This window comes from Formica exsecta, unplaced genomic scaffold, assembly GCF_003651465.1.
Source record: "Formica exsecta isolate Colony F162 unplaced genomic scaffold, ASM365146v1 scaffold31, whole genome shotgun sequence".
In the NCBI taxonomy this organism is placed as follows: domain Eukaryota; kingdom Metazoa; phylum Arthropoda; class Insecta; order Hymenoptera; family Formicidae; genus Formica; species Formica exsecta.
The window spans coordinates 935,996-951,604 of NW_021850355.1; the positions used below are offsets into that span (position 1 = coordinate 935,996).

At 42.8% G+C, this 15,609-nt stretch overlaps 2 protein-coding genes across 3 annotated transcripts in view; one reads left to right on the plus strand and one right to left on the minus strand.

Moving 5' to 3' along the window:
* Nucleotides 1-7,339, minus strand: part of LOC115237831 — a 95,108-nt gene extending 87,769 nt beyond the window's left edge. Inside the window, exon 1 of the mRNA XM_029811156.1 lies at nt 6,943-7,339. Coding sequence (XP_029667016.1) covers nt 6,943-7,327 — 385 coding nt within the window. The 5' untranslated portion in view covers nt 7,328-7,339. The remainder of the gene's footprint in view (nt 1-6,942) is intronic.
* The window catches only part of LOC115237832 (autophagy-related protein 16-1), a 446,913-nt gene that overhangs the window by 263,146 nt on the left and 168,158 nt on the right, over nt 1-15,609 (plus strand). The gene's annotated exons all lie outside the window — the stretch shown is intronic.

Consider the following 15,609-nt stretch of genomic DNA (forward strand, 5'->3'; position numbering starts at 1 on the left):
ATATATACTCTTTATAAATGTTACACAAATACCGTGTTCGAAAGCTCAAGTTGTATCTTCAATTGAAGGACTAATCGGTTAACTGTTTTCTTTTTACACAGTTCCATTCTATCGTAAAAGTACTTTTACACGATAGGTAGATATATAGATACGACCAAGTACCGATAGCTCGCGGTTCAATATTGCCTGCTGGGAGTTAACTCATGTTTCAATGCGCGATGATGCGGCGATACGGCATTATTGTCACCCCGGAAAGAAGTCAGTCTATCGCGATACGGTTCGTCCTCCCCGGTCGTTCTCCCCAGATACAGGACGAAAATACCAATCGACCGATCGTGCGGGCCCGTTCGATGACACACATGGAAATGTTATTATCGCTCATTAAGAGACAGCGCCCTGGTAGCGCGAGTGCCTTTCGCGTTTTATATGGAAATCGTTATTATGCATCGGTCCCGAACACTATGCACGTGCGGCATTGTGAAGTCGCGACGTTGCAGTTGATGGTATGCGACGGAGGCAAGATCCGTTAGTCGACGCCGATTCGATAGCGAAGAACCCGCGGTGATGTGTCGGGTGACCACAATAAATACGAGAACAATCGCACCTTGGCGACTCGCTCGGCGTTCTTTCGCCAGACGTTCTATGTTCTTCGTTGCCTTGAAGAGGATAGGAGAAAAAGAGAGAGGACGTCAGCCATATCCGAATGTATTATCCGCGCGTTGATCTATAGTTCTAATTACGGCGGATTGTAATAAGCGCGCGGTGCAATTTCAGCGCGAATCGGTTCGCGCGCATAAATCCTCCGGAAATCGGCAGTTTAAGAGCTAACAGCACTGGGGTACATTTTAAAGTCGGAAATGCTAAAAGCTGGAGCCGCGCCAGAGCGAATCACTGGATACTTTATGAGCGCGGATTCCCGCGAAGATTTACATCCGACGCTTTGGCACGAGAAATAACAATCGTAAGTTGGCCTAAAGTCGACGTCCGCCATGACTTAACGAAATCCGATAAATCCGAAAACGTCGCGCCTGCCCGCGCGAATAAATTGCGCGAGGTGGACATATATTTTTTTGTCATAAATAACAGTATAACCGAGATCGGCGCATATCGATTATTTAATAAACAAGCTAATCCTCCAAGCGCTTCTCTACTACATCTTCGACTACAGCATGTAGACTTCACCGGTGAATTCATATCAAAATTCTGTATAATACCAGCCAAGTTAAATCCCTTGGACGCGAGGCGCGAACTTGGTATCGGTTCCTTGGTCCACCTTCTATCAAAGCGTGCAGAAAACTTTTGCTCCGGGACCGGGCTTCTCTTCTAGGATCACTTATCCGTTTATATCGTTATAAACTTCTCGCGATACCGTCACGATTTTCTCTTAGGCCGTCGAAGATGCGCGGGACCGTTATACACACTCGCCTACACATAGCGGCGCTCGAATTCCCGTTTAAATAAAGGCGGAAAGATAAGAATAAAAAAATGACTCACGCGGAAGTCGAGGTATTTCGTTTAGGTGTACCTGAGCAACTGTTCTTAAGAAAAATATGTATGCGGATACCGCTTTTGTTTCTTTCTATCGGGACTACACGCTGCGTACATACGTGCGCGCGCGGGTAAATAACGACGACGGGAACGAGGAAAATAGAATCACGAATGACGATTGAAGGAAAGTGCAGTCGTAAAGGATAGGAAATGGATACGTACACACAACGCTGTTGTACATACGCATATATAAATTTTTGATGGACGTGCGTACTCTGTCTACATTTATATGGAATTCCATCGAATTTGCGCGGCATAGAATTCCCGTTAAATCCACGCCGCATATTATGTTGAAAGAATCTTATAAATATAAAGTGAATCGCGTACACAATTTTCTTTTTACCTTAAAAAGAAGAAACTCATTTATTTAAAAAAGATAAGAGGGTTTACGGTCGTGTTACTTTTTATCGTTACTTTTTCAACTGAAAATTAATAAACTAATATAAATTCGCGCATAATTTCTGCCTGAATGTTTAACGCGTTGAAACAAATTTAAGCAATCGGCGGAAAAACTGTTTTACATTCCCCTCGAAAAGCTTTAGGCGAAGTAACTTTATGTAAATATTAATTATTTCTATTATTTTGTAAGACCGCTTGAATAAGGGATAAATCGAGGAATTGTTAATATTTTGATTATCCGTTAATATAGATTGTTTTAAAAAGAAATCTCTTTAACTTTAGAAGCAGTTGCATTTATTTCCGATGCTTGACATGCTTGACGCAAATCCACGGAAGCAAATTTTCTCTACAACCGAACCACGATTACAACATCGAGATGTCGAAGAACGAAAGAATAGCATTAGGGACGAAGCTCAGTATTAGCAGAGAATTCGAGCCTCAGATCGGACGGCGTAAGCCGTCTCTAAATCTGATTATATCGTCCAGAACTAATTACCTCGACCGTCGATTTGCTGCTAGGTACCTCTTGTACCAAATGGTTCATCGCAAACGAAGCATCGAGGACGGAAAGAGGGACACGCGTGGAGACGAGACGATGAGAGAGGTCGGCGACTCGCTCGCCCGCTCGCCTGTCTAACGACGATCCTATCATCGACTAACGGGGCCCACGGCTTCACAAGTTTCATGATCGTGACGTCGGTGTGTCGTCGTCAGTTGTCGTCGTTGTTGTTTCTTCTTGTTGTCGGTATCGATCACGATCACGTGTATATATAGCCGGCCGAACAACATTTTATTCGGCTATTCGTCTCGGTTTCGGCGGATAAGAGTCGGATCCATGCAGGTTTTTTGTTTTTTTTAACGGACAAGTAGCGGAGATGGCAGCGAGAAGATTCATTCGATAGCCGTGCCGAAAGGAAACACGTGTCAAGAGACTATTAAAGCGTGACCGAGATCCTCTTCGTTCTCGTCTACGTCTGAGCGATTTGCAGTCGATCGAATTAACCTCTCCTCCCTTCACCCCGTCGTATCCTGCCTTTGGTCTGTAAAAGATTCTATTAAACTGACGTATACGGCGTCTAACGTGATTTCGCGTCGTCGAAATCTCGCGATTAAATCTTTTGCGATTTAAGTTTATAGAGAGAAAAACGTGAACGCGCGCTCGCGACGGATGACAACAAGCGCGCGGAAGCGAGATAAGGGTGGGTTAAAAGCAGTAAAAAGAGTACTTTGTAGACGTCAAGCTGTCACATACAGGCATACTTGCGCGCCAAGAGGGCCCGATTTTCTTGAGAAATTCGCCGTAAATGTTCGTCCGGTGCGTAAAATGGTCGGAGATCCTTTGCATATCCGCGCCCTGTGAATGCCTTTACTTTCTCCGCTTCTTAGACGTATGCTAACCTTCCTTTACCGTACCGTTAGATTATCACGTGTGCTCTCGAACAGGCGTTCATGGTTACGGCGGCACAAAAGATGCGAACGTAAAACGAAGGCTAACAACGATTGCGCTCCCTTTGACTTTGGCACATCGTGCCTTTTGGCAATTATCCGGCACATGATGATTACGTAAAAAAAATACCGCGCGTAGATTGTACGAGAGATCGTAAGACGCTTTTTATTTCCATTCGCCAGATGTTCGTAGCACGAATTACAGCCATGGCTCACGCAATTGGAACGCGATGCCATCTTTCAACCGAATCTGTTCCGGTCATATAGTTAGTTCTCGATGTAAAAACTGACACGGAATGAATTGCGCACGATTCATCCATTAGATCATTTTTATGCCGTGCAAAGACTTCCAAGCGTAGGTAAAAAGTATTAGAAACGGTATATCTCACGGCGGTAAATAAATTTAGACAAATTCATCAAAGTTAATTAAAATTATTTTTAGTATAATAACAAGTTTGAAATAATTAAATAATTTTTAGTATAATAATAATAATAAGTTAATTAACATCATTACAAGAAATTATTGACTTTATATTCTTTTATAGAAAAACATAAATATGTAATGATATTGTGATAGTAACGGTTGCACAGATTGTACGTTTTAATTTCGTTCATTGTCTGTTAGTGAATTATTACTGACTACTTTGAGATACATAAAATGATAATAGTTGAATTTTTCGGGACATTATTTCAAGTATTGGCTATGCAATTATAATTTATACACGCGCCCACTTTAATTTCCTTATCTCGGAAGCAAATTACCTGGTACGCGTTATTCTTGACAGATGCGCTCGAAAAATATTACAGAACAATACCACTTCTCCATAGGTATAAGATCTCATTCCGTCATTTAATTAATGCCCACAAGTCTGACGTCTGCGGACGTATAGTTTATATTAATTATACCCCGGAAGATTCAATTAGTGCGTTTCTCATTACACTTACTTATACCGGTATCCATTATTCATGAGGAACCACCGCGGTAGCACCCTCTGACAATGCACGTGATCCTTATAATTCATTGTTGAAACCAAATATATAGATGTACCTGACGTATATATATATATATATATATATCAATCTTGTCTTTTCTATATGTAAAGCGCGCGAAATATGTTTTTGGAAACGAGAAATTTATTTCGATATGATATATAAAAAACATTTATTTATATCTTGTTTTTATATTTATCTATATTTCTGATAGATAAAATATCAAAATTACGGTAAAATATGAACTTTTATTCTCTACTCTCAATTATCTTGTACGCTCAATCATAACTATAATATTTGTGAAAATAAACTGTTACATATATCTACACCAAATAGTAAATTTTTTGAGAAATGTTTAGAAACTCACTTTTATTATTTAATCCTTTGATTAGATAACACATTAAAGCATTATTTCACATTAAAAAATTAAAAGATAAGAATAACTATACAATAAGTAAATATAAATAACAATAAGAATAACAAATGAAATTTACTACGATGCAGTATATTCGAGAATTTATCAACATTTCGACATTCTCCGAGTTAAATATATTCGCGTATGTGCCATAAAAGCATTCAACAGCGTCGGAAAAATAATAGGTCAAGAAATACTCGAGAAAAAGGATACCTCAGACGACACCCAATATGTTGCTCCATCGGGTGCAGTCTCTCCTAGAAAAATCAACCGCACTGAAAGTGCGAAAGCTGTTTCGTACTCTGCAAAAATTTAAATAAGATTCGAACACGCGAACGAAAACGGATGCAATTCCGGAGGTATTTACCAGAGAGCACGAACTACTATTCGTGTTATTCGCTAAAGAAATCAATATCACTTGATGAAACGCATTGTGCAGAATTTATTTTTTAATTTTACAGGTTTTACGCGTTTCGATCCGAATTATTTGATTCAATTTTCGTTTATCATGCCATATGTTTATTATAAACTGTATATTTTTATATATTTTTTATAATATTAAGTGCAACAAATGATACACAATGCACATGTAATTGAACATGTATATAAAACATGAAAAATGATTCGGAAGAAAACATGTTGGAAATGTTTGGGAAAAATGAAAACTAACGTGTATTATGGAAGATAATATTTGTGACAAATTGTTGCGTGTGATGGGAACAATTATTGTACGATTTGGTAGAGAATTTCCAATATTTTTGCATGGCTGGACATTGCGACATTAAAAATTTCGTTTAAAATACATATTAAAATTAAATTCTTGCATTTACTATGTTAGTGATATATACGAAAATATTTGAACGATATTTGCGTACATTAAGAAGAAAATTCAATCATCATCTTATCACGAAAAAAGTAATTTGCATCAAACTAACAAAAAAAATATTTTATCGTTATATTCTTAACTGACATAATAAAAACGAAATGTTTATTTATAGTAAATTTATATTAATGTTCTTTCAAGTATGCTTAATAGAGACCTTTAGATCTTTGACATATATGCGAAAAAACTCATCTTTTAATATTTACTATCTACAGAAATTAGTAGCATACAATCTTTTGTACGCGTTATAGAATTCTTAACCAATTCGCGAAAAATTTATCTCTTTCTTAATATCTTTCCATTATTAATGTATTAATTAACGAATTAGACAAATGAAAAATTACGCGTACGGTTTGTGAAGAACGTGTGATAAGCACATCGACCCGATTCTCACCGACGTGAGTACCGGACGACATCGTCTATTATCCTTCACGTTTTGTTTCGCTTATTTTTATCCGGTAGATCAAGGCAATTGGTACCGCAGGCATTGTACAGAAAATTATCGCGCTTCGCCCAAAGCGATCCTTACATTACACAAAATGTTTGTACGAGACTGATGTGAAACGATCTTAACATACTTCGGTTATCCTATGAAGCGCCGTAATTGCGCAAAACAACAAGATGCGCTAGACCTCGAGGCTTGCTCATCCCACATGTACATATGGAAATCTAATTTTAATGATAACGGATCAAGAAATATTACTACATCTTGGTTTTTTCTCCCCTTTCTAAATATTGTACTGCCGTTAGTCATTTCTTTTATTTACAAAAAATAATGATATTGTTTCGTAAATTTATCTATTAAGGCTAGGTTCCAAAAAGGTGTAAAATTTCCTCTCCGAGAAAAATTTTACTCGATGGCCGGCCTGGAATCAATCAGAAACGCCCAAAAAAGTTTCAGAACGGCCATCGAGTAAAATTTTTCTCGGAGAGTACGTTTTGGAACGTAGCCTAAAGCAATACTATTAATGTTATATATACACGATGTATAACTAAATTCCATAAAATATTTAAAAGAAAATTTTTGCAGTAGAAGCTATTCTTTTTATCGTCATTGTAGAATGTTTTTAATTGACTCTCGTATGTAATAAGACAATTCAATGTCCCGCTAACGTTTCCCTCGTAAAAAAAAAGTTCGCATACACCTTAGAGCAGTTATCGAATGGGGTAGCCTCGGGAGTCTGCTAGCATCGGCGCATACTACATAATCGATAGTTCTTACTAGAGTCTTTAGAAAGATACGATAACAATTCAATCCTACCTGGATTGCTGTCGGCGTTAGAGCTGAATAGGACGCATAGTCCCGTCTCGTAGTTGACCGCCTGACAGGAGTCGTTTGCCTGACAGGTCTCGAGGCAATCGGTGAGCATCAACGTGCCCGGTATGGACTCGAGCATGTTTGTGGGCGCGGTGTACACGTAGCCGGTTACCAACTCGAAGCCAACCATCTCGGGATCGCATTCGTCCGAACCCGCGGATGGCCCGGTGTAATCCGGGCCGGAGAGACCGGACGGCACGGATGCGGATGGTGGCGATAGGTCGGCCGCGTGCGTCGATTCCGCGGAAACCGCGTGACCGTACCTCGAGGCGGTTTGCAACAGCAAAAGTAACGCGACAAGTTGTCGACGATTGTACGGTCTCGTCATTATCGCACCTCGTTTAAACGCTCAAAATGCAGTAACGTCGCAGACGTGTGTGATCTGTAACAAAAAGTTTTACATGAGACTATTTTGCTCGAGGAACAAGAGGTATTACGTAGATATCTTTGATTATATCTCTTATTGGAAAAGGATAGTAAACTCTGATCTCTTGAGACACGAAATAATTCGAAGAGCAAATATTAAATCATTAAAGACTAGACTCATTATATTTGAAAAAGATATGAAATGATTTTTTTTCCGCAGAATCTTGACTACTTTTTCATTTAATTTAAGAAATGTAAGAATCCAACAGGTTTTTACACTTTGTAGATTTATATAATACTATGTTAATGTAAAAAATGTATACGTTTGATCATGAAAAAAATTCTTTTAATATTTATTTTTCACATTATGATATTTTGATACAATAAATTTAAAAAAGAAGCTAAGAATGAAGGGAAAATAATACACTATCGTGGTGAATTTTGATTTGCTGAATCTCGTAGCATATTTAACGACACTTAACTATTGGATTAATAATAGTTTTTTCTATTTTATAATAATTGTAGAATAGAACGACTGTATATAAAATGAAACATCTTAAAGCACTTTCCTCGATCGCTTTTTTTTTTTTTAGTTGTGGGACTATATTTTATATTGCTTAAGCGAAGGTTTCAATCCTCTGTCAGATCGAATAAAGGGGAATTAACGGAAGTAGGAATTAACGGGATGGAATGTATCGCCGTTGGTCAAGTGTCGTGCTGTTCTTGTTAAAGAACGGGAATGGGAACAGTAGATTGGAAAATAAGGCTTGTGCCCGCATTAATAACGTGAGCTGGGGCATGTTTTTAACGACGACAAGTTCTCAGGAATTTTGTACAAAGTCTCAGAGATAACGTAGAGATTTCGGAGCAACGGTTCGGTTAATGGCATTGCGTATACTTACATGGTGTATACTTTTAAGAAGTAATTCTAAAAAGATAAAATCTTTAGATATACGTACAAGTTTTCTAAAAATCAATTAACATCTTAAAATAATTCTATTAATTGACACATTTTTATACTACGATATATGGATTAGTGTGGTTTTATACATGAATAACGTGTAAATATATGAAATACGATTATTAGATTTTAAAATATTTTTGAGAATTAGATATAAATATAGATACAATTTATAAATCTGTTAAAAGCTAGTGCATCTGCATTTATTAATATAATTAACATAACATATTTTACATCATAAAATCGGATGAAGACGATACAAAGAAATTAAAATGAGAATAAAAATATTACAAACGTATAACCAGTAACACGATTACGGTAATAAATTGGGAATCATTCATATTTCCGATTTACCTCGTTGCATACATTTTGCAATACATAACAAACAGCGCGTCGCGCATATGCGGGAATTTAAATCGCCGGATACTTTCGTACACCACTATGATCTCATGGAATCGTGCGGCGATCCGCGTAAACTCTGGCAATTTTGCCGAAAATAGCAGCAAAATACAACATCGTGTTTCAAGTGTGCGCGCGCGATTGTACGCACGTGTTGTTAAAAAATAACACTGATGCACATATTATCGATATACATTCGGTACATAGTCAAATTCCAGGGAACACGTACCTGGCCAGTACAGTCGGGAGAGCACGTTCGATATATCGATATCGAATTTTGCTGGAGGCAAATCGTCTGGCGATCTGCCGCGGGCGCGATGTCGCACGCTTGCAATTCGGCGGCGCTTTATTCTGGCACTCTTGCGCCGTGCGAAGGCGAATTCCACGGGCACCTTTCTCACGGGATCGCGTCGAGTAACCGCGCGCGAGCGAGCTTGAGAGTGGCCGTTAGCGTACAATATGCTGAAACGGTACACACAAACGTGGGCTAATATGTCGGCGTGACCGAGAGAGAAACAGAGAGGGAGAGAGAGAGAGAGAGAAAGAACAAAGAACCGAAGAAGAAAAGACGGATTATTTTTGTTTATCGCGCATGGTGTAACCACGACGAAATCACAGACGCACGTCGATTCGCAATGGTAATGCGGGAGATTTCGCGACCGCCGCGATCCCGCACACTGGAGATATAACTATGTCGGCCGACTGCCTCTTAGGCACTGTATACACCTGGCCGTGTAGCTCTCTTCCACGAGCGACCGAAGACGTCTGCCGGAGGGGACCGAGGCCGCTGCGGCTCTAAGGAGGACAGAACGGTACGCACAATTCGATCGTCGGTACAACACCATTGAAAACATCACCGTCGGTCTCTTCTCCTACCTCCTCTTTCTCTTTCTCTTGATCGGCCACCTCGCGCCATCCCCGCCCAGATTCCCCGCGTTCACACTTCCCTCTTTTCGTCCTTTTTACATTCTCGGTCAAATCGGTGAAGTCATGCCGCCGCTTCGAGACTTGATGAGCGACCTGACTCTCGCGGTTGACAGCGCGATTTCAACCGACCCTAAACTTCCACTGCCACCCACCTACTTTAGAATCTTCCACGATCGCACATTCAACGGGGTTTCTATTTCGCACGATGACGCTTACATTATATACGCGCTCGCGCCTGGTAAGTCGTGACATTTTACGCGTTAAGTCATACGCTGACAGGGATTTACTAGCTCCTTGACATATCCTCTTATTCTCTTTTAGAATACGCAGAGTCTTCACCATCGTTTATATTTGATATTCTCTAGATTTGTTCTCTCTCACATGTTGACAGTTAAGATGCTACGAGTGAAGGGATCTGACAACGAATAACTAAACGCATTATCGCTCGACTGTTCTTTACCACGGTTCTACATAACCGTGAGAAATAATAGAGCGTATTTTTTTCCTTCATATTGGCTCTCGGATCCTAGCCCAATTCTTCCGCGACATAACGGACCGGTTGCCTCAAGGGATCATCGTCGAATCCATCAGAAAGTTAATTTATTTTGCAATTGCGTTTTCGCCGTTAGCGTGAGAGTGGCATTATTTATAAATTCGTGAGCCTGTCACGTCGACGGATTCACAGATTTATCCAGCCGCGAACTTTTGCCGCATGCACACACATCGATAACCCGTGTGGCAATTTTGAAGATACGAACATTGGATGGTTGCGTTTCATAGATAGTATAAATATAGCTCGATATACTAGCGAGAGCCACGCTGCAAGCTTACTATACACTTGCTAGGAACCGGCAGAAACGTGTGGTACACGCCCGACTAGCGAGGATAATTTGCGAGGAAACGAGACAGAGTCTACGGACGCGAGGCGTTCTATGTCATTAGTCGGTACCTGTTGCGGTCATGGAAGACTCGCGGAATGAGCCAATGATGCGTGTCGGGTAAAATAGTAATTATGTCGCGCGAGAACGTACGCATACCTACCCGAGGAGTCGCTACGAGTCGCGCGGTGAAATGAGCGAAGAAGCGGGAACGAACGAGGGGAAAAGCAGGGGTCGGTCATTCAAAGAGAGCAAAATTGAATGTTCACGTGTGAACAACGCGACCCGCAACCGGGCGTCAATGTCTCTACGGAAACGTTGGAAACGATCGGCGCTCGGTGAGCTTCCACCGCGAAATGCGCATGAGAAAAAGAGAAAAGAAGAGAAAGAGAGAAGGAACGAAAGAAAGAAGATGGCAGAGTGGAAAGGGAAAGACAGTTGGCGGAAGGGGGACTAGCGCTTCGTACCAGGTGCCTATACCATCGCGTCACCATGGCGGAATAACGGTTCCTGGATGTCCCATCGGGTTCAATCGCAATCGGGTATCTCGCGCCGCGGAATTTTGCGGGGAAACGACCGATTCGCTGCAGCCATCGATTTACGAGCGGCCGCTATCCGTTCGCCCTTGAGTACCAATCGATCCGATGGATCCCCTTTGTCTCCTCGCCTCTTCTCCCCTCCCCTCCTCACCTTTTCCCTTCGCGCCATAATTTCGCGGTCGTGCGCATCTTGCGAACGTCCTCCGATAAAGAGGACAGCGACAGTCTTACGTCGTCGACTACCAGGTTTTGCGAGCACCATTGGAATTACGCTGGAGGAATTACTAGTTAGAGATGGTGTGACCGAACATGACGCTTGCTTCCCGCAGAATCTAAGGAAACGATCGATCATCGCGATATAGTCACCGATTAGTCAACCTCGCGGTTAATAAACGTTGCAGAATAGTCTGGATGTTATTAACGTGCGCGCGTTAGTTATTATTAATAAAGTAATATTAAAGTGCGTATCGGGACGGAGCACGTAAGAAGAGCGATCACGCAGCTCGATAAGATAATTACTATCGGCAATCGGTGGCAATGGCATTAACGCAGCACGTTACACACGCGCGGCGCAATAGTGTACATACGTGTACGCGTGTACGTTACGGAGCGATGCATTAACTTGTATAAACCGCTCCGGACGGACCGAAGCGATCCTTATGGAAATTGAACGGATAACCAGTACTTACTTCTGTTGGATTTGTTGCATCGGGCGTTACGCTATAGCACCGGTCGGTTATGCTCCGCGTGTTCGATCAACCTTCGTTTTCCCTCCGTCTGTTTCCCAGATATAATCGGGGCGTCGTGAGAATTTAACCGATCGATCAATTAGAATAGAAAAGAATGTCTCTTCGGTCGACTGCCAAATATGTTACGAGGTTACGGCGAGGTGACTTACACGGGTACCCATGCGAGTGACTCGCATCGACATTAACGGGCACTCGACTTATCACATAACGGCGTAAGAACGTTCTCGATACCCGTTCTCGGTCAAGCGGATTCTCAAAGTTATGCAGAAGGTTATAAGAGTGCCGCGCACATTCGTGAGCGTGCGCGCCACGTCGTGGATTCCACGGTACGTTCAGCCACGTACGTTACGATCTCCTTAGATTTATGGACGTTATCCGCATCATGTTAAGAAAGTCACAGAGTGATTTAATTCGTACCACTTTATCATGCAAGATTCTTTCTTTGAGCTAGTGTTAAATTTCTAATTCTCGCGACGTGTCTTTACGCGGGTTAAATGTACAGGTAGAGAGAAGTGGCGTATATATGTGAATTTTTATGGAATAACGTTTGATTAAAAGCACGTTGAAACTTTTATACCGTTTATCCATCGAATCGTTCCCCCTTTGCTTCTCTTGCCTCCATTCCGTTTCTATATACTCGAGCACTTGATTAAATTTAATTATTGGAATGCACATCTGCGCGCAAAGGCTCGTTTATATCGTTCATCTACATCTCTTCGATTGATGTACTCAATCAGAAGCTCAATCTACTCTCGCGTAATACGGAGGGCAACAAGATAGCGTGAGCATTGTCGACTAACAATTTCGCTCGAAAATTCACCGGTAATCTCTAAGTCCCCGTTCAGTTCGCTATGCCGTGTCTCGCATACCAGACGGACGGATAACGTCTCTCTTCGGAGATCGTCGCGACGTATGTATACACGTAGAGACGGGAGCTCGTTACGTAATTATTCGATGCTCGACGTCGGGACGTGTGTGCACTCACGGTCTCCCTGAAAGCCGGCATCTCCGTGCACCGACTACGTTATTTTAAAGCAATACCGACGAGAGGCCTTTAAGCACGCTCTGGCTGGCATCAACCGCCGGTTTGCAATCGGGCCCCGGTTGATCGTTGATCGTCGATCGCAACGGCAGCGCCGTGAGTCCCGCGGAATCGAGCCGGAGAAGCCTCCGTTAATGGTACGTTCCGTATACGGGTTCGACGCGCTATGCGTCGACCAGGAAAATGCGAAGAGTCGGATAACCAGGAAACTGGTTTATGCGTGGCTGCGCTCTGTGTGGTTCTCTAAGTAGGTATCTACTACCATCTCCATAACTCCGCGCGCGCGTACACACACACACACACACACACACACACACACACACACACACTGACACCGTCGACGGGAGCGAAACAGAGATGCGCGAATAGAATGGAACAGAGTTGGAAGGAGAATTAGATAGAACACGAGAAAGCGGATGGATAGAGCTAGGAGAGGCGGAGGGAAGGGAACGAAGAGAAGGAGCGGTGAAACGGCGCGGATAAGCTGCCACGACGCGAGCTCTATGAGCATAAACGAAGGCAGAGAAGGAAAGATGAAACGAGAGAAAAGCAAATCGCAGGAAGGCCCTATGGCTATGGAACTTGGCGGACGAGCGACTTAAGGATGACACGTCTCTATCTCCCGTTCTCTCTCTCTCTCTCTCTCTCTCTCTCTCTCTCTCTCTCTCTTCTATCCACGTTGTCTCTAGGCCTCTAACGCGGTGCTGCGCTTGATTTCCACGATGTGTCGTGCCTTTCCTGGTTCTGTCCTCTCTCGATGGTTCTCTTATCGCGACGATGCAGGGAAGGTGGCGTGTTGCGACTTCTCTCTCTCTCTCTCTCTCTCTCTCTCTCTTCTATGGCTTTATCTCCATGTGTCTGCTGAGATACTGTCGTGTCCGCTGATGAATCCGTCGACGAAGGAAGGTAGAGACGGGCGATTTCGGAGAAGCGGGCGAGCCCTTTGCCGCTCGCGAGGCAACGTGGTAATTAAACTTTGGTCGCATTACGCTAGTATCTCGCTCCATTCTCTGCACCTCAAACTTGTTCTCGCTTGAGCGCGCGAGAACGTTTCAGCGAAGTGTCGCCGAGAGATTGATGGTGGCCCAACGCGGTAATCTCTCTCATTCCTCCCCTTCTCTCTCTCTCTCTCTTCTATCCACGTTGTCTCTAGGCCTCTAACGCGGTGCTGCGCTTGATTTCCACGATGTGTCGTGCCTTTCCTGGTTCTGTCCTCTCTCGATGGTTCTCTTATCGCGACGATGCAGGGAAGGTGGCGTGTTGCGACTCGTGCGTTCAATCGCGATAGAAGATCTTGTCACGAGGCTGGGAGCGGCATTACGATCCGTAAACTCGAGTCTCTATATCGCATTCGCTCGTACACTCATTGCGTGAAGCGGTTTATTTGTATAGAGGCTAATGCGTCGGGGTGGTAGCGTCTCATAACTTTTATTTTTATTTCTCCCTTTTTCTATCGCTCTTGTGAGATGCGGACTGACTGGCATGGTAATAGTCTCAATTCAATATTCGAAGCGTATGCGTACGTATCTGCGACGAAGACCTCTTCGCGCTATACGCAGGAAATGTACATATGTGTCAATGCACTTTTCTTTCTTCCGAATAGCGCGTTATCGAATCCTTCATTCAAATGACGAGTGTCCATTATAGAAGCGTAGCTGAAATTGAAAGAAGTGAGTGTATCCCACGAAAATGTATCCCATTGAATTTTCTACTGCATGAATTTGTCGCGCCCCGTGAGTGTCGAGGCTGAGATTGGGATGAAATCGATCCGAGCTGTACTTTGCACGATATACGTACGCAAAACGGGCGCTCCGATGTTGTTTATGATAAAAAGGCATCTTCTAATTCAGTTAAATAATACGAGTGTCTCGCGTAACTGGGACGAGCAAGTAGAAATATGCCGCCGCTAGACAGACGCGTTCGCGCAAGGTCGTGAGACACCTGCGAGCTTACCTGCGAGTGAATCGACGGTTACGCGCGCATAATAGAACTACCGCTCTCTGATTGTCATTACCGTTGCTTTCCGCGCTCATCACCTTCGCACAGTTGCGCACGCGGGTTTACTGCATTTGACGATTCGCGCTCGGCATTGGGAAAACGTTGATTGAAGATAAATCGCCGAGAAATGTAGTTTGATGCGATCTCCCGCGTACGATGATCCACTTTCTTCAGTTTTAACGGCGTGACATAATATTTCTTACGCAAGGGTATATCAAACAACTATTGTGTTTCTCAGAGAGTCACGTTACTTACTGTAGTTAGAGAGAAGGCTAATTAACGATGCTTGTGGATTGGACAGAATGGATTCGCATTGCTACGAGAAGCGGAGGGAAGCGAAAGAGCGAGAGATGGAGAGAAGGCGGGAGCGACAACCGGTAGCAATTAACCCACCCCCTTATGTACGATCGATAACCGCGACGAAAGCTGTTGGATCGTCGAGCGTAAATCTTGACGACGACGACCGCAACGACAACTACTTTCTCGATCGTGCAGAACATAAGTTCAGGACTACGCTCGATTTACCGAATCGTTCAGTCGTTCCGCCCGTATCTTAGTTAAGCGGCGCTCGACTGACTCTTCTAAGGGAATCGATCCCCCAGCCTATGACGCTTCGAGATTCTCTTCGAGGACTCCCTTTGAAAGCTTCTCTACGACTCGCGTTCTCAGGATGAACGGTAACAGCGGTTGCAGAGAAACGCTATCGTTCTCTAATCGTTATCGGTGAATGCCGCGTTTAAAAGATGGAAAA